The sequence below is a fragment of the Giraffa tippelskirchi genome, chromosome 1 (assembly GCF_054371585.1).
Source record: "Giraffa tippelskirchi isolate mGirTip1 chromosome 1, T2T-mGirTip1v1.2.pri, whole genome shotgun sequence".
NCBI classification, from domain to species: Eukaryota; Metazoa; Chordata; class Mammalia; order Artiodactyla; family Giraffidae; genus Giraffa; species Giraffa tippelskirchi.
Window position 1 is genome coordinate 215,968,774 of NC_137275.1, and position 24,961 is coordinate 215,993,734.

Below are 24,961 nucleotides of genomic sequence, written 5' to 3' on the forward strand. Positions count from 1 at the left end.
ATGCTAGATTGAAATGCTCTAAAACAGAGGCCACAGTCCCTCCTCAAACGCCAAATCCAGCTCAGAAACCTACATCTTAGGAAGCCACATTAGAGGAACACAAACACCCATTTAAGATGGGGACTGTTATTGATAGTATCCAGTGTTGGCAAGGATGTGAAGAAATGAAGACCATCATGAGGGACAACGACGCCTTTGCCCAGGCCTCTGGCATTTTGGGAGAAGGCAACGGCACCCCACTCCAGTACTCTTGCCTGGAAAATCCCATGGACGGAGGAGCCTGGTAGGCTGCAGTCCATGGGGTCAATAAGAGTCGGACACGACTGAGCGACTTCACTTCCACTTTTCCCTTTCATGCACTGGAGAAGGAAATGGCAACCCACTCCAGTATTCTTGCCTGGAGAATCCCAGGGATGGAGGAGCCTGGTGGGCTGCCATCTATGGGGTTGCACAGAGTCGGACACAACTGAAGTGACTCAGTAGCAGCAGCAGCAGCAGCTGGCATTTTGGAATGCCCTCACGCTGCAAGTGCCATAGAGCTTCTTCCCTTGGGTTGTGGCTCATCGCGAAGTTTCCATGATCACCAGGAGTCATTCCAGGTGCAGCCTGGGGACCAGAAGGTCTGTGGGTTCTCCAGCACTAGAACTGCTGCAGCTCAGCCCTCATCTACACTCAGAGACATCCAAGGAGACCTACCTGCAACCAGCTGCGGAACTTGACTTGAACCCTGCAGAGTACAATGAACACCAAGTCACAGGAATTTCTCAGAATTCAAGAACTGGGGTTTATAATCTTCCCGTTCCAGGCAAGCACTGGATAACTGCTGATACCCCAAAACTTGCTAAAGCTTCTGCCCTACCTAAAGTCCACTGGTGTTTCTGTGAACCTGTGATTCTGGAAGAAACTCAGTGTCATCAAGAAAAGTCATCCATCAGGTTTTACGAAGTAATAAATGAAGGCCTCAAAAAAAAAAAAAAAAAAGGTAATGGGAATAACTGCCAATGGATATGGGGCTTCTTTCGAGGGTTAAAGGGAGGTTCTAAAATCAGATAGTGGATATTGTTGCACAACTTTTTTGAATTATACTGAAAACCACTGAACTGTACCCTTTAAAAGAGTGGATTTTGTGGTTTAATGAATTATTTCAATTTTTTTTTAAAGGGGAAGGTCACTAAATAATTATAAGAAGTAGAATAAACAAAAGCAGAGCCTAGGTAAGGATTTTGTTCCAGGAAGATCAGTTCTTCCTCAGCTGACATCTATTTGGCCCTTGCATATATTTCTTTCTTTCTTTTTCTTCTTCACATCCTTTAAAAAACATAATGCATCCTTGGAAACTATACTGATACATACTGTTACAAAATTTTCCCTGTCAAACTCCCACAGACTTGAAAACACTATTTCAGGTGTTAAGTCCTCCGGAAAGCACCCCATCTCTCACCCACTTCCACGGTAAGTGTTTCCAAGGACTCCAGACTCTGGAAAGCGCCCTCTGCTTACCCATGACTAATACATTATACTGAAAATAGCTATCTGCCATCACCTCCTACTAGCACAGCCTTGGCACGTAGGAAGCGCATGAAAAATGTATATTGAATGAACCATCATCTTCTAAGTTTTTTCTTTTAGGGCACCTAATTTAATTCTGCAATACTGCACTTCTGCAATCATGTAGCAAGTAATTTGCTACCTAAAACAACAAGATATTATAAAATGTTTTCTCTGAGGGAATGTGTTCATTCATGCCAAGAATAAATCAAATGTACCCTTTGAGGGAATTTTGCCTTGGTACAGGTCAAGAGGGAGAATGAATCAGAGTATCAGAACCTGCGGTTCCTGGGAAAAAGATAAAAAATGCTCTCCTTCCTCTTTGTGTCTCCTCCAAACCTTTAAATATCACAAAGCTTTTAAGAAGAGGCATTGTGCCTGCTAAGTCGCTCCTGTTGTGTCCAACTCTTTGTGACGCTACGGACTGTAGCCTGCCAGGCTCCTCTGTCCATGGGATTCTCCAGGCAAGAATACTGGAGTGGGTTGCCATGACCTCCTCAAGAAGAATCATTAAGTCTACGCAAAACCATCTTAGAACCAGGAGTCTTTTCTTGCCTTTCCTCCTCATTACTGTTCAAAGATTTCCTCAGAAAATCCAAGAGCTATATTATCGTGACATGAAAATAATACAGGAGCCATTGAAAATTAGGAGGCCTTTGCCCATCCCTTTTATTTGACCAACATATGTCCAAAACCTGACCTTCAAAGCTACTGAGGTCCTAAAAGTTGTGCTCCTCACTCAGCTCATTCCTCCAGGAGACAAGCCCACAACTCCAATAGATGCATCACAGGGCTCACCCCTGGGGCAGTATGCACAGAGCTGGCAAGTACCAGAGTCACTCCAAGGATTACTGCAGATGGCACACCATCTCGAAGAAACTCTCCTTTCTGTTTGTTGTGAAACATTTCGGACACACCGAACAAGCAAAAGAATATTGCAGTCTTCCCTGGTCCCACCTCCATCCCCAAGATTCAACAATCATTCACATTTTGCCATTTAAAGTATCTTACAGATAAACACTACACCAGATGCTTCATAATAACACTACTAGATACTTTGGTACGCAGCTCCCAAAATAAGAATATTATCCTAAATACTACAATACAGCTATTCCTTCTAACAAAATGAACAATAATTCCCTGATACTAATACTCAGTCCATGTTCAAATATCCCCCATCAATAAAGGAGAGTCCCTTCCTTAAATCACACCCCATCCTGGCCCCACCCTCTCCCTTCTCCACATCCCAGGTACCAGGTACCCTCGGCCATCACCATGTTGCCATCGTGGCAGCCCCCTTCCTGAGTACCTGTGCAAAAGGTGCCATCATTGGGGATGAACGTCTTGTTGTTGTTTGTGGCTCGATATCCTTCCAGGCAAATGCAATAAAAGCCTCCGGGTGTGTTGTGGCAAGATGTATGGTTCCCACAGACCACACTGGCTCCAAACTGGCACTCATCTTTATCTGTGGGTACATCAAGACAACGAACAGAAAGGGCTGTCACTCCATACCACAATCAATCGCCCAGACTGTTCTCCTGTGCCATGGACTTGGGAATCAATATTCTACGACAACAGCAGAAAGATCTATTTCCCCAGCCTCTCCTCCGCTCACTGTACTTCTCAGACTCCGGGGCATAGGCCCCTCGTTGTCTCATGCCAAGTGCATATGAAACCACAAGAGAAATCCAGCATCTCATTCTGATAGCCCATCTTACTTGAAGACTGGGAGATGGAGATACTTTTTGAACTTCTCCACACTTAAAAAGATCTTATCATAGGCCTGGGGGGGGAAATCCAGCAGAACCCCACTTTTCCAGCTCAGCCATTCTCTTGCTTTTTTTTTTTTTTTTTTACAAAAATCAAAGTAGGATGATTTTGCATCCAATGATTAACTGGAAAATTTGTTACTTCTGAGTCACCAGGACACACAATGGAATTAGTGCTCAAGCCTCATCCGGGGGCAGGGCTAATACTGTGGCAGAAGCAGCTCCTGCTGATCGTTAGTGATCCATATAAACAATGTTAATCACCCAGTGAGGAGGTGCTGGAACCTGGGATGCATGATGAGACCACAGGACCTGCCCTGACTATTTCTAATTCAATCATTTGACATCAATGTCAAATGAACGTAAACCTCCCTCCTGTCCTCCAGCCCAGGGGTCAGCAAACTTATTCTGTCAAGGCCAGTCACAGGTCTCCGGTCGCAACTGTTCATCCGTACTTTGGATCATAAAAGCACAGATAGTCAGTAAACAAATTAAGACCCTGTTACAAAAACAGGCAGCAGTGAAGTCTGGCCCCCAGGTTAGAGTTCACTCACTGTGCCTTAGACTGTACCATCAGAGGAAACTCCTGTGACCAATTTCTCTTACATCCTTTGAGAGGTGATCTATCCAGCTAGTTTTTGGCGGGGCGGGGCGGGGGGGGGGAAGTGGTGGTGAGGATATCACCTGCTTAGGAACTGGAGTTTTCTGTCTGTCACTTACTGTTTTACTACATTACTGGGTCCCTCACAACAGTTCAATTGCCTCTCACAACTGCACACAATTCCTGCTAACCCAAGAGCACCCCACACTCTGTTCAAAACCTGGTAGGTTTTTTTCTTTCATTTTCTTTGTATTATCTTTTTAAAATTTTAATTAAATCTATTCATCATTAAAACTATCTGTGGTTAAAAGATCTGACTAAGAACACAGGCAAAATGGACCCTCAAGCCATAGTCAGGTCAAGCGTCCAGTCTGGCTTATTAAGCAGGGCACGGGGGTTTCAGACACAAGTCCACCTGCCCATAAGATGGAATATTCCTTGGCTATTGTTCCTGAGGCATATCTCCCCTGAAGACTTCATCAGAAGGGACATATGGGTTTGTAGGGGATTCTAGAGTTCTTAGGTCCCGTGACTTAGCACTGGCACATCTATTATCTTACCTGCAACCCATGGTGTGGTCTCAGCACACCAATTATTGGGATATGTAGTATACAGTGTTTTTATCCTAAACGGAGAGGGTCAGGAAGGCCCAACTCCAGCCTGCAGGAACAGGCAAAGTTGTGTGATTGTGAAAACATGTACCTGTAAAGTAAAGTAGAATACAAGTTTTTGAACTCAGGATTTAATTGTTATTTTTCTTTAGAGAGCAAAAAAACAAAACAAAACAAAGATACCACAGTGAGGTGGTATATACTGTCAATCCACAGCTACAAGGCAAAACTATCCATATTTTCACTGCAGGTAACATGGATGCTGGGAGGAAACCGTGATTATCCTAACATCCGCTACTATAGAGTTGCTATGGAACGCTCTCTCTCTCTGAATTGGGCTTGAAACTGGATATTATCTGACTCTTATGGTGTGGTGGATTCTCTGAGACAAAAAATAATTTCAGATACTTCTAGTCTAAAGGTATTTGTATTTCTATAAGTCATCCAAGAGCTTAAAGGGTCACAACTAATAAAAAATTTGAAGGATGGATTTTGGTAGACATAAGACTCAAAGAAACAGTATTTCACCTATCAGCCAGAAAAGTTCAATAGGCAATTGTGCTTTGTTTTTCCTATGGTACTAATAAAAATAGTTTTCTGCCAAAACAGCTAGAGAAACTTAAAAAGACAATGCTCACTCAAATTTCATATCTGTGTTAGGTCAGAGAGTTCTCAGAGATTCAAGTTCAGTGACCTCTAACATGAGGGATAATTCCTTGTAAACACTTAAGAAAGGATATATCCAAACACTAAAACAGAGACTTACTGCAATTGACAAAACTTCTTACAATAAAAGCACATGAACAAAATAGCAATGTTTTCCCCCCAAGGACACCAACTCTTTAATACTGGAGAATTCTGTTTCTTGATGAAGTTTTCAACTTAGCCAAGAGTCAGAACTTACCAATACAATGAGTCCTCCCATTGCCCACAAATCCATATTTGCAGATACAGATGCTCATCCTTTCTCTTTTCAAGCAGGTAGCATGTTCATGGCAAGTGGCACAAATATCCGACTGGAAATCTGAATCATAAATTGCATATATCAGGAAAAGAACATTTCAATCACCTACTCTAGATGAGTCACATTTTTGGTAGCAGACATTTACAATGGAGAACCAACATTTGAATACCAAAATTATAAAGGGTAGATTTTATTCCATACTATTCATACTGTTCATGGGGGGTTCTCACAGCACGAATACTGGAGTGGTTTACCATTTCTTCCTCCAGGGGACCAGTTTTGTCACTGACTACGCTAAAGCCTTTGACTGTGTGGTTCAAAACAAACTGTGGAAAATTCTTAAAGAGATGGGAATACCAGACCACCTTACCTGCCTCCTGAGAAACCTGTATGCAGGTCAAGAAACAACAGAACTTGACATGGAACAATGGACTGGTTCCAAATTGGGAAAGGAGTACATCAAGGCTATATATTGTCAACCTGCTTGTTTAACTTCTATGCAGAGTATATCACGCAAAATGCCAGGCTGGATGAAGCACAAGCCAGAATCAAGACTGCAGCGAGAAATATCAACAACCTCAAAAATGCAGATGATACTACTCTAATGGCAGAAAGTGAAGAGGAATTAGAGAGCCTCTTGATGAGGATAAAAGAGGAGAATGAAAATGTTGGCTTAAAACTCAACATTCAAAAAACTAAGATCATGGTATCTGATCCCATCACTTCATGGTAAATAGGAGAAAAGTGGAAGCAGTGATAGATTTTATTTTCTTGGGTTCAAAAATCACTGCAGATGGTGACTGTGATCATGAAATTAAAAGACACTTGCTCCTGAGAAGAAAAGTTATGACAAATCTAGACAGTATATTAAAAAGCAGAGACATCACTTTGCTAACAAAGGTCTGTCTAGTCAAAGCTATGGTTTTTCCAGTAGTTATGTATGGGTGTGAGAGTTGGACCATAAAAAAGGCTGAGCACCCAAGAATTGATGCTTTTGAATTGTGGTGCTGGAGAGGACTCCTGAGAATCCATTGTACTGCAAGGAGATCAAACCAGTCAATTCTAAAGGAAATCAACCCTGAATATTCATTGGAAGGACTGATGCTGAAGTTGAAGCTCTAATACGTTGGCCACATGATGCCAAGAGCTGACTCATTGAAAAAAGACTCTGATGCCTGGAAAGATTGAAGGTAAAAGGAGAAAAGGGCAGCAGAGGATGAGATGGTTGGATAGCATCACTGACTCAGTGGACATGAATTTGAGCAAACTCTGAGAAACAGTGAAGGACAGGGAAGCCTGGCGTGCTGAGGTCCATGGGGTGGCAAAGAGTTGGACATGACTTAGTGACTGAACAACAACAAAAGACCTTATCTCATCCTTAGAAATCTGCAATGGTTACCCACTCTCCACAGAGTAAAGTGCAAATCAACGCTGGCAATCAACGCTTCCATAATTGTAACCCCAGACTAACTCCTGTAAGCCTCAATGCTTCCAAACTCAAAACCACAGTGTTCTCCAGGAAAGAGGCCAACTGCTCTTCCCCATACAAACGTGCTACCCACTGTCTTAGTTCATGCCCTAGTCATGATGTTCCTTTATCTGGAATGTCTATCCTTCCCTCTCTGGCCAACTAGCACCTATTCTCATTTCAATATCCAGCTTAAATATCACACTTCCCCTAAGGTGGTCCTCATTCCTTCATTCTTTAGGAAAATTAAATGCATCTTCCTCTGTGCTCTCCTAATGCTTATATATGCTATTCCACCTCTGTCTTCCCAGCTTGCGATTATGAATGAGCTTCCCAAGGACAGGAATTATGTCATCTGCCCATATATCATTGTGGCAGGGTAAAAACATTCAATATATTTTTTTTCATTTTTTTTTCAATATATTTTTATTGACCAACTGGATAAAGGCATCTGCAGTCCTACTGCCTAAAACTTAGAAAGCAAATGGGGAAATTCCCTGAGCATTAAGACTCCATGCTTCTACTGCAGGGAGTATAGGTTCAATCCCTGGTGGGGGAATTAAGATCCTGCAAGCTGTGCAGCATGACCAAAAAATAAATTAAATAAACCACAATCGTTATTTTTAAAAAGAACCAAATGGAAGGGAAAAGTACTCATATACTGCCCTATCCATTTTCCTTTTAGGGAAAAAGTGGTGAATGTGTTTTAAATGTCAGTGAGATAATAACCAGGTCCCAGGAGGATCACCAGATCTCAATTATTTAGATAAGCAGCAAAAATGTTTGGGGCTAAAATTCCTGAAAAATCCAGATCTACCAGATGGTGATACATGGCCCAAGATCAAACAAGAATTTCTAGCCGAGGCTCTGTGGGAACATTGTATTGCACTCCCAGTGTCTGTAATATCAGGAGGTGACCTAGGAAGGAGAACATTTCAGCATGGAATTTCTCCTTAGTCTTGGCTCCATTACTACCCAGGTAATAAAGACTTATCCCTCAGGCTGCTCTAGGCATGAACCCAACTGAGAAAGGGAGACATACTAATATTCTTAATCAGGCTTGCTTTTTATTTTTTTAAACAAAATACAACACAAAAAGGAGACAAGCCATGTTTATCACTGCTGCTAAGTCGCTTCAGTTGTTTCCTACTCTGTGCGACCCCATAGACGGCAGCCCACCAGGCTCCGCCATCCCTGGGATTCTCCAGGCAAGAACACTGGAGTGGGTTGCCATTGCCTTCTCATGCTTATCACTCAGAAGTACTAAATTAACCATAAGATATTTACAAATTTTATTATATCCCAAACTTTAAAGAAAAATGCAACAAATTTTAAAAAGTAGACATTATAAAGGTCATACTATCATGTAATAATATAATAAAATTACAAGATAAAACATAAGACTTGCATCCCCAAAAGTAAGCCTACTTGTAAACTACAGAACAGTCTCCTAAATTATTCTTGGAGCAAAGAGGATATCAACATTGAAATGTTTAATACCAGATATAAAAGCTTATCTACTTCAGAAAAGCTGAGTTTGACATGTTTTTATATACTTTAAAAGAAAAAAGGAAAAGCAGGCAGCCAGGGGATGGGGGAAAATAGAATTTTAATGCAAGAAGCTTGATGAAAGGAAAAAACAAATAGAGGCTGTGGGGTGGGGGAGTTAGGACTTAGTAAAAAGATGTTAAAGAATTAGGAAATATATTCAAATTCATTGAAAAAAAAAAAAACTTTTGCCAAGGTCAGTCTATCATAAAGACTAGTAGTCAAAACTCAAGATTGGTCAAGAAAAAAAGAGTATATACAAACATACAACTAAAATACATAAACAATTTCTTTTAAATTACAAATGAAAGACTTTCAATTAAACACAGCAGATTTAATACACTCACAACCCTCCACCCCACAATTTAAAAATGACATTAAGGACCACAAAGGTATAAACCCTGGGAGAGAAGATGACAGCAGCCAAGGATGTTGACAATATTTCAGAAGATGAAAGAGATGGACATGTGGGAACTGACCGAGAGGAAGAACTAAAAGGAAAGAAAAAAGAAGGGGAGGAAGGGAGAAAGCAAGAAAGAGGGAGGGAGGGAAAAAAAGAATAAAATAAAAATAAATAAAAGTCAACCTGAAATGCTCAGGAATGGGGTCCCTAAGTGCCTCAGAAGGCAAGTATAAAGGGTAGAGTCAGAGAGTTTAAGGAACAAGTGGAAAATATGCAGGAGTAATTAAATGCCCAGATTCTCTAACTAACCCTGCATAGGATGGAATTTTACAACCTGGAAAAAGGCACCAGGAAGGTTTCAATTATATGAGCAACAGACGGAGCTGAAGGGAGAATGAGTCCTCATACTAAATGTCCACCAATATGGGGTAAAATTATTTAATCATTTTTAATACACAACATTTTAAAACAGTACCCATGAGGACACTGTCAGTATATGCAACCAAAATCCTGGAAATACCTTCTAAATAATGGATCCTGGGTCATGTCCACAAACTCAGCTGTGATCAACCATTGAACAGTGAACACTCACCCCAGCATGTGTGCAATAATAGATATAAACACAATATTTTTTTTGAAATATAGTTGATACACAATATTAGTGTTAGTTTCAGGTGCATGGCAAAGTGAGTCGGTTATACATAGATATGTATATATCTGTATTCTTTTTTCTATTGATATAAACACTATACTAAAGAAATAAACAATAAAATGGTAAAATGTTTTCTTTCCTATATAAAATACTTAGCTTTATAAAAGTGGCAGCATTTTTATGTTCATCCAGTTCCAGAAACATACATTAGATAGAAAATGATTACTTTATGTAACTCTTGAAGGAACCTAATAAACACACAAAACATTAGGAGGCAAAGTAGTGCCATCCACTAGGATAACTGAAAGGAAGTCCAGTCTGAATTAGTGAAGGAGCAAATTTAAAGGGTTTTAAATAAACAGAATTAAGTTCATTCAGTAAAAAGAAGCAGACAAAACATGGCCTTGGAGGAAGCCAGTCAGGTCTAGGAAAGCACTGGACTTGAGAGTCAGATTTCGATCCTCAATCTAGCTGAGTCTGACATTGTGTAAATTTCAGCAAATCACTTAACCTCTCTGGGTTTCAGCTTTTGATCTGTAAAACAAGGGCTTTGGGCTTCTCAGATTTTAAAGTACATTCAAATGACCTGGGAATCTTGTTAAACCACAGGCTCTGATTCAGTTGCTCTGGGGTGGGGCCCTACATTTTGCTTTTCTAACAAGCTGTCGTGTGGACCACATTACAAGGAGCAGGGGTTAAAGGGCCCCCAAAGTCCTTCCTCTCTAATGTTCTGACACTTCATTCTTAGAGCACCTGTTTTAATGACCCATTGAGAATAATTCAGCATAAGTGTCGCCCCAAGGACAGTACCTGGCATGTTTGACTCAGTGTTTGTTTCCTACATTGGCAAAAAACACAAGATGTGTGCCAGGCTACTAAAGGCTTCCCAGACCACCTGCGGAAGAGAAAGTGGTTTCCAGAGAAAGAGGGACCTCAACAGAAGCCTCTTGTTTCAGTCATAATTAGCCTACTCTGCAGGGCCTAGTAGGGAGAGCCTCTGAGTGCTAATTGCTTGAGGGACCAAATTGTCTTAGGAGGGGGAAAGAAACCTATCTTAAAGAAAGGGGTAGGAAGCACAACCTCAATACAAGGAAAGGCAGGGGCTGGGGTGGGTTTGGGGCTGCTTCTGACCACACAAGAGTGTCCACTGATCAACAGCTCCTAGCTCAGTTAAGAATCACTAGAGGGCTTCTCTTGTGGTCCAGTGGTTGAGACTCTGCCTACCAACGCAGGGGACACCGGGTCCAGCCCTGGTCCCGCAAGATTCCACATGCTGGAGAGCAGCTAAGCCTATGTGCCACAATGACTGAGCCCAAGCTCTAGAGCCTGAAAGCCAAAACTACCGAGATCACAGGCTGCAACTACGGAAGCCCAAGAGCCTGTGGGCTCCACAACAAGAGAAGCCACCACAATGAGAAGCCAGGGCACCACAATAGAATAGCCCCTTCTCACTGCAACTAGAGAGAGCCTGTGCGCAGCAACAGAGACACAGCACAGCGGAAAATTAATTAATTTAAAAAAAGAACCACTGGAGAAGAGCATAAATGTATACAATTAGTTTACAAAGCAATTTTAAAATTTAACAGTGTTAAATTTTGCAGACATTAATCACATATTTATTCCTTTATTTCTTCCTAAAAAAAAAAGTGTTAGTTGTTCACTCAGTTTTTTACTGTTACCTAATGAATTACTCCAAAACTTAGCAACTTAAAGCAATAATAAACATTTGTAGTCACATAAACACCCAGAATCACTGGAGACAGAGTAACCAATTCTTTAATACTAAAAGTCTCCTGCCCCAGGAAACCCCTCAGTTTGGTGCAAAGCAACACAGTTGGTTACCCTATTTGGAGAGCTTGTTAAAACAGAATCCAAGCGTCCGGTTTGTGGGTGTGGGTGGGGCCTGAGAATCTGCATTTCTAAGAAGCTCCCAGATGGACCACACTACCAGCAGTACTGAAGTGAAAGTGAAAGTCACTCAGTTGTGTCCAACTCTTTGCAACCCCATGGACTGTACAGTCCATGGACTTCTCCAGGCCAGAATACTGGAGTGGGTAGCTTTTCCCTTCTCCAGGAGATCTTCCCAACCCAGGGATCGAACCCAGGCCTCCTACATTGCAGGCCATTCTTTATTAGCTGAGCCACTGGAAGTCTCACTCTATATCAAGGACTCTGGGGAGAAAAAAGGCAATACTGAAGACATCTTTCACCAAGTCTGGACTGAGGCGCAGCACAGCCGTGGGACCGACATGACAGAGAGAATAACCCAACAGAATCCTCCAGGCCGGTGCCCAGGTCACTGTGCCTTTGCTATTACCTGGGGGCAGGGGTGGCGGGAGGAACTGGGTCAAGGGGCAGCTTCTCAGCCACATCAAGGATGACATGACTTCTGTCTTCAGCAGATTCTGCTTAGGAGAGCAGAGAGGTGTCTGCGACGCAGTAACTGAGGGGACTACTACAGAGGTGAGGGACATCCCCTCCACCACCTTCCCCCTGGCCTAGGGATGCCCAGAATTACTGGCAGAGCAACAAGAGAATGCAAACTCCAAAAATCTAAGAGGATACGCCTGACAGGTACTCTCTGTTCCTATTACTGTATCTCTCAGCTGAGGGCTGCCACCCTAGATTCACTTCCCTTCTCTACTCTGCAGTGACTAAGTCAGCTAAAACTACATCCAACAATGAAAGCACCAGTGTCTCAACCTCAATTGGAGTTTTCTCTCTTGCTCCCTGATTATGGGATCGTTGGCAAGGAAACTGTCAGAGATCTGGTTTTAATCTGTCAGATGGAGATCACGTTTCGAGGACTAAATGAGAAATATCAGTGCTTCAAGAGCTCTTGAGCTCTAGACAAAGAGCTAATTTCCATGAATATTTATATCTCTTTCCATAGATATTGTTATTGTTGTTAGAAACATGTCATGCATGAGACAGTGCCTGGTCTGAGACACCCTGGTTCAGAGCAGGGTTAAGACAGATCACTTGGGCTACGATCCTAGGTTGGCCACTAGCTAGCTGAAGAATCCTTGACAATCCTGTGCCTCAGTTTCCTGTAAATCTGTAATCCGAGGATGAAAATAAACCTACCCCACAGGCTGTTTTGTGGATTAAAGAGTAAATGAGTTCATCTGCGTGAAGCAATTAGAATATGTTAGGCATTTTTGTAACATCCACTCAACAGCTCTTCGCTAATGAATAAATGAAGGTACCAACAGCTAGCCAGCTCCCAATTATACTAATAAAGAGTCGTGGAGAGCTGCACTGATGCGAAAACCCGAAGGAATATCGTGTAGACAGATGCCGACCTATTCAGGGGGTTGATATTCTGGGAACCATAGTACTTCACTTCCTTGTTCACTCCCTGCCCACCTCCCACATCCTCTCAGCCTTCTGAGTAACATCTGACTCAGAAGTTGTAAGTTCAGCTTCCTCACCCTTTCAGCTCTGCCCACCCCTCCCTCCTCTCCATCTCACACTGCACACGTACACCTAAACCTCGGCATGGAGTGGAGGCTGCCAGCCTGTATTTCAAAATTCAAGCAACAACTTACGTGCACCCTTGAAAGGGCAGCAGATGGACTGTGACAAAACAGATTTTGCCCACTGTCAAAGGGAGAAGGAAGTTTTAACAGCATAAATGGAGCATCTGTATTCAAATCATAATCTACTCCCCAGCCATTCACCAAAGAAGCCCACTGCACAACTTGCCTGAGATCCTGTCTCTCAAACTCATGGAGACATGTGGAAACAGATCAGATGACCTGAGGAAGTAAGCAAAGGGGGAGCCAACGCTCAGGAAGAGAAAGCATTCCCGAGTCTTCTATGGTACCACGGAAAATTGCATGGCTCCTAAGAGACTGTATCAAATTCCGGTGACAGAAGGAACGTGAGAGATCTCACAGTCTCTCCTCTCCAACATCCCTGATGGGAAAGCAAAAACAAACAAACAAAAAAATAGCCTCTGCATTAAAAATCTGCCAAGACAGAGCACACTCTACTCTTTCAAGCAGTATAGTCCTTGCAGGGCAGTGGGAACCATTGTCCACTCCCCTCCCCCGTCCCCAGTGCAGGGCTGCCATTCCCAATCAAGAACCTATAACCTTTCCTTGCATTAAATGATTATCAGCCCGCAGCTGCTTTGGCCCTTTTGCCTTCTTCTGTCCACCTTCCTCTTTAACCAAGACCAACTTGCAGCAGGACTGCCACACCTGGCCTCCAGACCAGGAATCAACCCACGCCGAGTGTCCCAACGTCAGTGCTTCGGAATTCTCAGCAAAGCAGCCACACCCTGAGGTTCATGTCCTGAATGTCACCCACAAACAGGCTGCCTCACATTCTCCAGCAAGCTGCATACTTTTTTTTCCCCCATAATCCACATTCAACCCCACCCCTACCTCACTCCCCGTCCCCTTTGCAGACCTAAGGCCAATAGGCCACTTACTACCTTGGGCTACAGAGACCTAAGAGCCCATTTTAAGATTTGACCAGAAGCTGAGAATAGGCCCAGGGCCAAATCCCTGGAGAGGGAAGACAGGCCATGGTGGGAATCAGCCTTGTCAGCTCTAATCCTGCTCTGTCACTTTGAGTGACTGTAAGTCACTCCAAAACAAGGCACTTCTTCCATCTCCCCCTCTTTCCTCCTCTTCTCACTCTGAACAAAGTATATGCTGCTGTGATTCACGATGACAGAGTGAAAACCAAGCCTATGGGATGCAGATTCGGGAAGTCAGTGCACTTCATACTCTAACAACTTCCCCAGCCCCCTTCACCATCGCTCCCCGAGCCTCTCAAGGCCTCTACCCATCCCCTGGCTATCCCAAACCCCAAAGGGCCTGAGCCAACAGGTTCCTCAGCCACTCCCAGACTCAGAGCAATACCAGGGAAAGGTTGAGAAACAGGACTGACTGGTTCCAGCGCTCCTCACCCATTACTAACCTCTCTGCTCCACTAGGGCTTGGCACCTCACCCACCCACCAACACCCTCCTGCTCTATCAACTACCATCTCACACCTTCCTCCCACTCAGGCTACCTGACTTCCGCTCCTCCACTCTCTCCTCCCTGAAGCATCTTTGTTGTTGTTGTTCAGTCGCTCAGTCATGTCCGACTCTTTGCAACCACATGGACTGAGGCACACCAGGTTCTCTGTTCTTCACTGTTTCTTGGAGTTTGCTCAAACTCATGTCCATTGTGTCGGTGATGCCATCCAACCATCTCATCCTCTGTCATCCCCTTCCCCTCCTGCCTTCAATCTTTCCCAGCATCAGGGTCTTTTCTAATTAGTCAGCTCTTTGCATCAGATGGCCCAAGTACTGGAGCTTCAGCTTCAGCATCAGTCCTTCCAATGAATATTCAGGGTTGATTTCCTTTACGATTGACTGGTTTGATCTCCTTGCAATCCAAGGGACTCTCAAGAGTCTTCTCCAGCACCACAATTCAAAAGCATCAATTCTTCGGCACTCATCCTTCTATATGGTCCAACTCTCACATCATACATGACCACTGGAAAAACCATAGCTTTGACTAGATAGACATTTGTTGGCAAAGTAATGTCTCTGATTTTTAATATGCTGTCTAGGTTTGTCATAGCTTTTCTTCCCAGGAGCAAGCGTCTTTTAATTTCATGGGTTCAGTCACCAGCTGCAGTGATTTTGGAGGCCAAGAAAATAAAGTCAGTCACTATTTCCATTGTTCCCCCATCTATTTCCCATGAAGTGATGGGTCTGGATGCCATGATCTTAGTTTTCTGAATTTGAGTTTTCAGCCAGCTTTTTCACTCTCCTCTTTTACCGTCATCAAGAGGCTCTTTAGTTCCTCTTCACTTTCTGCCATAAGGGTGGTATCATCTGCATATCTGAGGTTATTGATATTTCTCCTGGCAATCTTGATTCCAGCTTGTGCTTCATACAGCCCAGCATTTCTCATGATGTACTCTGCATATAAGTTAAATAAGCAGGGTGACAATATACAGCCTTGATGTACTCCTTTCCCAATTTGGAACCAGTCTGTTGTTCCATGTCTGGTTCTAACTGTTGCTTCTTAACCTGCATACAGGTTTCTCAGGAGGCAAGTGAGGTGGTCTGGTATTCCCATCTCTTTGAGAATTTTCCAGTTTGTTGTGATCCACACAGTCAAAGGTTCTGTGAAGCATCTTGGATAACAGTTAAATGTAATTTAGCAATGTTACCAGTGAGAGACTGAAAATACAAATGGACAATGGCTAGATCATACATAAAAATAGAACTCTGACCTATAACCTGCAACCACTAGTCTAGTAAGTCAAACCACCTCTGTAACAATAAGTCCCAAGTGATGAGGATTTAATCAGTATTGGACAGTTTCCCTAACATTTGCCCATCTCTCAAACTTAGCACCAATCAGAGAAAGCCAAATAAACTCCCCTAACCAATGGGATGCCTGCTGTTACAGGGAAGCCATATCCAGCTTCCCCATGGCAACATCCTCCAGCCAACCGAAGCATATCTGAAGACTTCCCTTTTCCACTGTAAAGTTGTGATACTCCCCAGCCTGTCTTTGAGTCTCTAACAAACATAAGAGATGATGGCTGAGTCTCTTGCTAGAGGAAGCTCTATATAAACAGCCTTTGCCTATTCTCATGGAGTTCAGTTCAGTTCAGTTCAGTTGCTCAGTCATGTCCGACTCTTTGCAACCCCATGAATTGCAGCACTCCAGGCATCCTTGTCCATCACCAACTCCCGGAGTTTACCCAAACCCATGTCCATCAAGACGGTGATGCCATCCAACCATCTCATCCTCTGTCATTCCCTTCTCCTCCTGCCCCCAATCCTTCCCAGCATTAGGGTCTTTTCCAATGAGTCAACTCTTCCCATGAGGTGGCCAAAGTATTGGAGTTTCAGCTTCAACATCAGTCCTTCCAATGAACACCCAGGACTGATCTCCTTTAGGATGGACTCGTTGGACCTTCGTGCAGTCATGGAGTAGTCTTCGTTTATTTCCATACCAGATTCTTAATACAAGCCACAGTCCCTACTCACAAGGATCTCTCACACTAGTAAACAATTACACTGCAATATGGTATAAGCATATAGAGCAAAGGTATTAAATAGATTTCTCCGGGCAATCTTGATTCCAGCTTGTGCTTCCTCCAGCCCAGCGTTTCTCGTGATGTACTCTGCATATAAGTTAAATAAGCAGGGTGACAATATACAGACTTTATGTACTCCTTTTCCTATTTGGAACTAGTCTGTTGTTCTATGTCCAGTTCTATCTGTTGCTTCCTGACCTGCATACAGATTTCTCAAGAAGCAGGTCAGGTGGCCTGGTATTCCCATCTCTTGAAGAATTTTCCACAGTTTATTGTGATCCACACAGTCAAAGGCTTTGGCAGAGTCAATAAAGGAGAAATAGATGTTTTTCTGGAACTCTCCTGCTTTTTCGATGATCCAGTGGATGTTGGCAATTTGATCTCTGGTTCCTCTGCCTTTTCTAAAACCAGCTTGAACATCTGGAAGTTCACGGTTCACGTATTGCTGAAGCCTGGCTTGGAGAATTTTAAGCATTACTTTACTAGCATGTGAGATGAGTGCAATTGTGCGGTAGTTTGAGCATTCTTTGGCATTGCCTTTCTTTGGGATTGGAACGAAAACTGACCTTTTCCAGTCCTGTGGCCACTGCTGAGTTTTCCAAATCTGACGGCATATTGAGTGCAGCACTTTCACAGCATCATCTTTCAGGATTTGAAATAGCTCAACTGGAATTCCATCACCTCCACTAGCTTTGTTTGTAGTGATGCTTTCTAAGGCCCACTTGACTTCACATTCCAGGATGTCTGGCTCTAGGTGAGTGATCACACCATCGTGATTATCTGGGTCGTGAGGATCTTTTTTATACAGTTCTTCTGTGTATTGTTGCCACCTCTTCTTAATATCTTCTGCTTCTGTTAGGTCCATACCATTTCTGTCCTTTATCGAGCCCATCTTTGCATGAAATGTTCCCTTGGTATCTCTAATTTTCTTGAAGAGATCTCTAGTCTTTCCCATTCTAGTTCTTCTATTTCTTTGCACTGATTGCTGAGGAAGGCTTTCTTATCTCTCTTTGCTTTTCTTTGGAACTCTGCATTCAAATGGGTGTATCTTTCCTTTTCTCCTTTGCTTTTCTCTTCCCTTCTTTTCCCAGCTATTTGTAAGGCCTCCTCAGACAGCCATTTTGCTTTTTTGCATTTCCTTTTCTCGGGGATGGTCTTGATCCCTGTTTCCTGTACAATGTCACGAACCTCCGGCCATAGTTCATCAGGCACTCTGTCTATCAGATCTAGTCCCTTAAATCTATTTGTCACTTCCACTGTATACTCATAAGGGATTTGATTTAGGTAATATCTGAATGGTCTAGTGGTTTTCTCCACTTTCTTCAATTTAAGTCTGAATTTGGCAATAAGGAGTTCATGATCTGAGCCACAGTCAGCTCCCGGTCTTGTTTTTGCTGACTGTATAGAGCTTCTCCATCTTTGGCTTCAAGAATATAATCAATCTGATTTCAGTGTCGACCATCTGGTGATGTGCATGTGTAGAGTCTTCTCTTGTGTTGTTGGAAGAGGATGTTTGCTATGAACAGTGCGTTCTCTTGGCAGAACTCTATTAGCCTTTGCCCCGCTTCCTTCTGTACTCCAAGGCCAAACTTGCTTGTTACTCCAGATGTTTTTTGACTTCCTACTTTTGCATTCCAGTCCCCTATAAATAAAAGGACATCTTTTTTGGGTGTTAGTTCTAGAAGGTCTTGTAGGTCTTCACAGAACTGTTCAGCTTCAGCTTCTTCTGCGTTACTGGTTGGGGCATAGACTTGGATTACCGTGATATTGAATGGTTTGCCTTGGAAATGAACAGAGATCATTCCGGGAGAAATATCAATCACCTCAGATATGCAGATGACACCACCCTTATGGCAGAAAGTGAAGAAGAACTAAAGAGCCTCTTGATGAAAGTGAGAGAGGAGAGTGAAAATGTTAAAGCTCAACATACAGAAAACTAAGATCATGGCATCTGGTCCCATCACTTCATGGCAAATAGATGGGGAAATAGTGGGAACAGTGGCTGACTTTATTTTTCTGGGCTCCAAAATCACTGCAGATGGTGATTGCAGTCATAAAGTTAAAAGACGCTTGCTCCTGGGAAGAAAAGCTATGACCAATCTAGACAGCATATTAAAAAGCAGAGACATTACTTTGCCAACAAAGGTCCATCTAGTCAAGTCTATGGTTTTTCCAGTAGTCATGTATGGGTGTGAGAGTTGGACTGTAAAGAAAGCTGAGCACTGAAGAATTGATGCTTTTGAACTGTGGTATTGGAGAAGACTCTTGAGAGTCCCTTGGATTGCAAGGAGATCCAACAAGTCCATCCTAAAGGAGATCAGTCCTGGGTGTTCATTGGAAGGACTGATGTTGAAGCTGAAACTCCAATACTTGGGCCACCTGATACGAAGAGCTGACTCATTGGAAAAGACCCTGATGCTGGGAAAGATTGAGGGCAGGAGGAGAAGGGGAAAACAGAGGATGAGATGGTTGGATGGCATCACTGACTCGATGGACATAGGTGTGGGTGGACTCTGGGAGTTGGTGATGGACAGGGAGGCCTGGCGTGCTGCAGTTCATGAGGTCGCAAAGAGTCGGACACGACTGAGCGACTGAACTGAACTGAGATGATTATATAGATATGTATGTGTACAAGGAAGTATGTAGTGTCCCACACAATATGGTACAGATGCCTGCATGTGGTGTCTCTGGTGCTGCAAAGGGAACTGGAAAACTCCAAAGGGCCTCCAAGAGGGGGGACAATTGGGCTGGTTTTGAAAACTGGACAGCACTCACTAAGCAGCCAGCTGTAGGGGAAGGGAAGAGCAGGTCTCCACTCTTCTCCTTCCTTCCCCTGTCCTTACGAAGCTTTCCCACTTGTAGACCACCTTTGCTTTTTGAACTTTTCCAGTCAATCTCATTTTTTTTTTACATTTCCGGTTTCTCACTCTACTGAATAATTCATCTCATTCTAAAATGTGTTAGACGTATTGATGAACCTCTTTCCAGTGCAGGAATACTGACACAGATGTAGAGAACAGACATGTGGACACAGGAGGGAAGGGGAAGATGGGATGAATTGGGAAATTAGGATTGACATACATACACTACCATGTGCAAAATAGATAGCTAGTGAGAACCTGCTATAAAGCTTAAGAAGCTCAGATCTGTGCTCTGTGCTCTGTGATGACCTAGAGGGATGGGAGTGGGGTGGAGGTCTATGGGCGAGAGGATATATGCATACATATAGCTGATTCACTTCACTGTACAGCAGAAACTAACAAAACATCGTAAGGTAATTATAGTCCAATAAAAAATAAAAATAAAATGTGCTGGAGACAGCTTTACCACTGTTTCCCTGGCCAAAAAAAAAAAAAAAGAATGTCTTGCACTGACCCGGCCAGCCCAGTTGAACACAATCTCCTATTTGCTTTGATCTTCTTTAAAGAAGTCAAGGTCCTGCATTCATTCGAGCCCTCTGCATCTGGCTCTCACCCTCACTGCATAGCTAGCTCTGGCTTCCACTGACAGTCACCAAAACTAAAGATTTGTTCTCAGTCTCCACTCCCTTGGCTCCCATTCTCCTAGTTTCCTTGATGCTCTTCCAGTTCAGTCTCCCTTTGACCTATCTGGGCATTGCTCCTTCTCCTCCACATGTACCATCTGAACTTAGTCTTTCCAAGAATCTGTCTTTGATGCCTACTAAACACATCAAAAGAAGCTCAATGTCACTCATTGTTACAGAAATGCAAATCAGAACTACAGTGACATATCACCTCATACTGGTCAGAATGGTCATCATCGAAAAAATCTACCAACAATAAATGCTGGAGAGGGTGTGAAGAAAAGGGAACCCCCTTGCACTGTTGGTGGGAATGTAAATTGATACAGCCACTATGGAAGACAGTATGGAGACTCCTTTAAAAACTAGGAATAAAACTACCATGTGGTCCAACAACCCCACTACTGGGCATATACCCTGAGAAAATCATAAATGAAAAAGACACACATACTCCACTGTTCATTGCAACACTATTTACAATAGCTAGAACATGGAAGCAACCTAGAAAGCTGTGGTACATATATACGATGGAATATTACTCAGCCATAAAAAGAAACACATTTGAGTCAGTGCTAATTAGGTGGATGAACCTAGAGCCTATTATACAGAGTGAAGTAAGTCAGAAAGAGAAAGACAAATATCAAATATTAACACATATTGATGGAAACTAGAAAAATGGTACTGATAAATAGGTTATTTGCAGGGTAGCAATAGAGACACAAAAAGAGAACAGACTTAGGGACACATATATGGGTAGGAAGAAGAGGGTGGGATGAATGGAGAGAGTAGCATGGAAACATATACACTAACATATGTAAGGTAGATAGCCAGTGGGAATCTGCTGTATGACTCAGGGAATTCAAACTGGGGCTCTGTGACAACCTAGAGGGGTAGGATGTGGCAGGAGGTGGAAGGGAAGCTCACGAGGAAGGGAACATATGTATACTTAAGTCTGATCCATGTTGATGTATGGAAGAAATCAACAGAATATTGCAATTATCCTTCAATTAATAAATAAATAATGAAAAAATTGGGGGGAAAAAAAGAAAAAAGAATCTGTCCTTGGTTCTCTCTTATCAACCTCAAGGCTTCAAGTGACCACTGAGTCACCATCACTGCAGACACTTACTGTCCACAGTCTCAGTTCCCTGTTGATTTCATCTCTCCAAATTCCTAACATCACCTCCAATTCAGGATCTCCAAAACAACTAAGCATCTTTCTTCCCAAATCTTTTTTTGTCCTCCTATAGAACCATATATGAGAGTGGCACCATAAGGAAGGCTGAGTGCTGAAGAAGTGATGCTTTCAAACTGTGGTGTTGGAGAAGACTCTTGAGAGTCCCTTGGACCGCAAGGAGATCCAACCAGTTCATCCTATAGGAAATCAACCCTGAATATTCATTGGAAGGACTGATGCTGAAGCTGAAACTCCAAAACTTTGGCCACCTGATGTGAAGAGCTGACTCACTGAAAAAGACCCTGATGCTGGGAAAAAACTGAGGGTAGGAGGAGAAGGAGGGTACAGAGGATAAGATGGTTCGATGGCGTCACCAACTCAGTAGACATTAGTTTGAGCAAACTCCGGGAAATAGTGAGGACATGGAAGCCTGGTGTGCTGCCGACCATGGGGTCACAAAGAGTCAGACATGATTTAGGAACTGAACAACAACAATGGAACCATATGGGGCTTCCCAGGTGGCATTAGTGGTAAAGAGCCTGCCTGTCCAGTGCAGGAGATGCAGAAGAAGCGGGTTCAATCCTTGGGTCATGAAGATCCCTGGAGTAGGAAATGGCAACCCACTCCAGTATTCTTGCCTGGGAAATCAGGCAAGAAACCCAGTGGGCTACAGTCCACGGGGTCGCAAAGAGTAGGACACGACTGAGCACTATAGCACTATAGAACCATACATCCAAGTCAACCAGTCCCAGACCTGTAGTGTTCCATCTTCCCTCTTTGGTTCCCTTGAACCTTAACATCTGTCATTAAGTCCTTCCAGTTCCCTTTCCACCTTATCATCTACACACAGTCCTCATTTCCCACTGTTATGACTGTGGGGCCAGGCCTCAGGACTTTTAGAACAGCTGTAACAACTTCCTCAACAGCCCCTAAGCCTCCAGTCAGTTCCCACACTGTCTACTGCAAGGAAACCTGCCCTTGATCACACCAGGTTCTCCACGGTTTAAATGATGGGAAAATGCCGACACAGGGAGAGCAGGCTCAACCAGGGCAACCCTGACTTCCATTCCCCGAGATTCACCCCACAGCAGTTAAGCAGTTGCAGATGGCTGGGCTTACGTAGTACTGTGGTCAACATCTCAGCCCAGCAAGTCAATGGGAACACAGTGGACAGTTTCCTAGGCTACCGTCTTCACACAGAGATTCTGAAGTATGCTCCAAGTGTCTGCAAGCTTTTATCTACTCTGCTGTGGGAGACAAAGTTAGAGAAGGAAGTTAGAAAGCCCACCAGAGCATCTGATGTTAAAAAAAAAAAAAAAGGGCCACTTCAGAAGGTTTGCCAATCAAGAAAAACACCATCCAGTGATAGTGAAAGTCCCAAGATGAAGAGAATTGGGGGAACAAGAGTAGGAGCCACAGAGTCTCTGAATATCTCCTTAACATGGTATTTGCTGTCCACTACAGGATGACTGTTTCATTTTATTAGGGAAGCTAGACGCTTTCCTTATACCTCTTTTTTCGGCTGCACTGCCTGGCATGCGGGATCTTAGTTCCCCAATCAGGGGTTGAAGCCATGCCCTCTGTTGTGGAAGCGAGGAGTCTTACCCACTGGACCAACAGAAAAGTCTCCCTTGTACTATTTTTTATATCACTCACTCCCTGTACTAAACCTGCAACGATTATCAATGGCTCCTCACGGCCCAGAAACAACTAAGTCTAAATGCCTGGGTCTGCCAACTGCAACGCACTGCCCTCTGGTGAAATCCCACCTGCTGTTCTGCCCCCATTTTCCACCCACCTCCTACACACCAGTCAAACTGAAATGCAGACCCCATGCTCTTGTGCCTCCTTGTGCTTCCTTATTTTGTCCCCTCCATCTGGGATTCATTCATTCACTCATTCATTCTCAGTAGAGAGCTGACTGTGCCCTCTGCAATGAGCTGGGATGCCTTTTCCCATATTGAATATTTCACCTTCCCATATCGAATATTACCTATCCTTTCTGGCTCCATTTAAGGGTCACCTCATCCACAGGGCCACTGGATTCCCTTAATCAGATGTAGTCTTTCCCTCTTCTGACCACCCAACTTTTCAGAGCACTGATGGGGTTCTAGGGCTTACCTGGTGGCTCAGGCAGTAAAGAATCTGCCTGTAATGCAGGAGACCTGGGTTCGATCCCTGGGTTGGGAAGATCCCCTGGAGAAGGAACTGGCAACCCACTCTGGAGAATTTCATGAACAAAGGAGCCTGGCGGGCTACAGTCCATGGGGTTGCAGAGTTGGATGGTGTTCTGCCTTCATTACAATTAACTTGAGGAAATGCCACCTCCCTCCTTGCCCCTAGCCTCTGCATAATTCCTACCACATTTCAACCATGCGGTCTGCAAGGGGGATTAAAAACTACTCCAACTGCCTGGAAATGGATTATTTGCTTGTCTGTCTTCTCCAGAATGGGCTTCCCTGGTGACTCAGATATAAAGAATCTGCCTGCAATGAGGGAGACCTGGGTTTCATTCCTGGGTTGGGAAGATCCCCTGGAGGAAGGCATGGCAACACACTCCAGTATTCTTGCCTGGAGAATCCCATGGACAGAGGAGCCAGGCGGGCTACAGTCCATGGGGTCGCAAAGAGTCAGACACGACTATGAGGTCAATGAGGGCCAGCACAGGGACCTCACATCCTTCTCAGGAAAACTATTCAAGGACCATTCATCTGTTAAATGAATGAACTGATTAATGAGTGCTTTATTCCCATAAACTTCCTTACACTTCTTTCTCACCATATCAGCACCTGGTTCTTCATCAAATGTTAAAAGGCAGGAAGAAAACTGCTCCAGGGTCAAGAATTTGTTGCGCAAAAGCCACAGCGGGGCCGGAAGTGGAACAGTGCAGGCGGAACGCCCTTCCACGCCCTCGCGCGCGGGGCGCGGCTCTCCCAGGGGGCGCCCCCAACCCCCGCTCACGCCCAGCCCCCACTCTCGCCAGGTCCCAGGGGGTCGCGGACCCGGCCGCAAGGCGCTCAGCTCCCCGCAGCCCCTGTGCGGGGGCGGGGAAGGCAGCCCGGGGAGCCCACCAGTATCTCGGAGCCCCGCCCACCCGATCTCTGACCTGCGCCCCACTCCCGGGCTCCGCGCCAGCCCGGCCCAGGGGCGGGGGAGCGCCGCGCCCGCTCCCCGCCCGCACTCACCGTCCTGGCTCCACGCTCGGGGCGCGCCTCGGGCCAGGCTGAGCAGCAGCAGCAGCAGCAGGCGGCCTAGCGGGATATCGACGCCCCAGGGTCCCCGGGCCATGCCGCCGCCGCCTCCCTCCCGGCGCGCCCGGACTCCTCCTGCGGCCCCAAGGCGCCGAGATAAGGCGGCTGGCGCCCTGGGGAGGAGACCAGGCTGGGCGCTTCCGGCGCCGCACTGGGGAGCGGAGGGTGCCGCGGGGTCCCGGGGTGGGGGGAGCGGCGCGCGGGCCCTCCCTCCCCAGCAGGCCCGCGCCTCGGAGGATGCTCGTTCAGGCAATCGCTCCTGCACCGGCCGTGCACCTGCTGCGCGCCGGGCCCTGGGGCCCAGGGACACCCGGCGGGCCCGGCATAGTGACACACCCGAACGTAGAGTTCCCGACTGCACCGG

The 24,961-nt window shown here is 44.5% G+C and overlaps 1 protein-coding gene across 7 annotated transcripts in view; it reads right to left on the bottom strand.

Moving 5' to 3' along the window:
* Positions 1–24,687, bottom strand: part of SUSD1 (sushi domain containing 1) — a 132,871-nt gene extending 108,184 nt beyond the window's left edge. For 2 of the 7 annotated variants that reach the window (XM_081526694.1, XM_081526668.1), the window contains exons 1-4: positions 24,532–24,687; positions 13,273–13,485; positions 5,434–5,553; positions 2,858–3,013 (exon numbers count right to left, since the gene is read on the bottom strand). In XM_081526694.1, coding sequence (XP_081382820.1) covers positions 2,858–3,013; positions 5,434–5,553; positions 13,273–13,297 — 301 coding nt within the window. In that variant the 5' untranslated portion in view covers positions 13,298–13,485; positions 24,532–24,687. Of the gene's footprint in view, positions 1–2,857; positions 3,014–5,433; positions 5,554–13,272; positions 13,486–14,499; positions 14,529–14,594; positions 15,714–24,531 lie in introns of those variants that run through there. The other 5 variants (XM_081526689.1, XM_081526678.1, XM_081526699.1 and 2 more) reach the window with 3 other exon arrangements.
* Between the last annotated feature and the right edge of the window lie 274 nt (positions 24,688–24,961).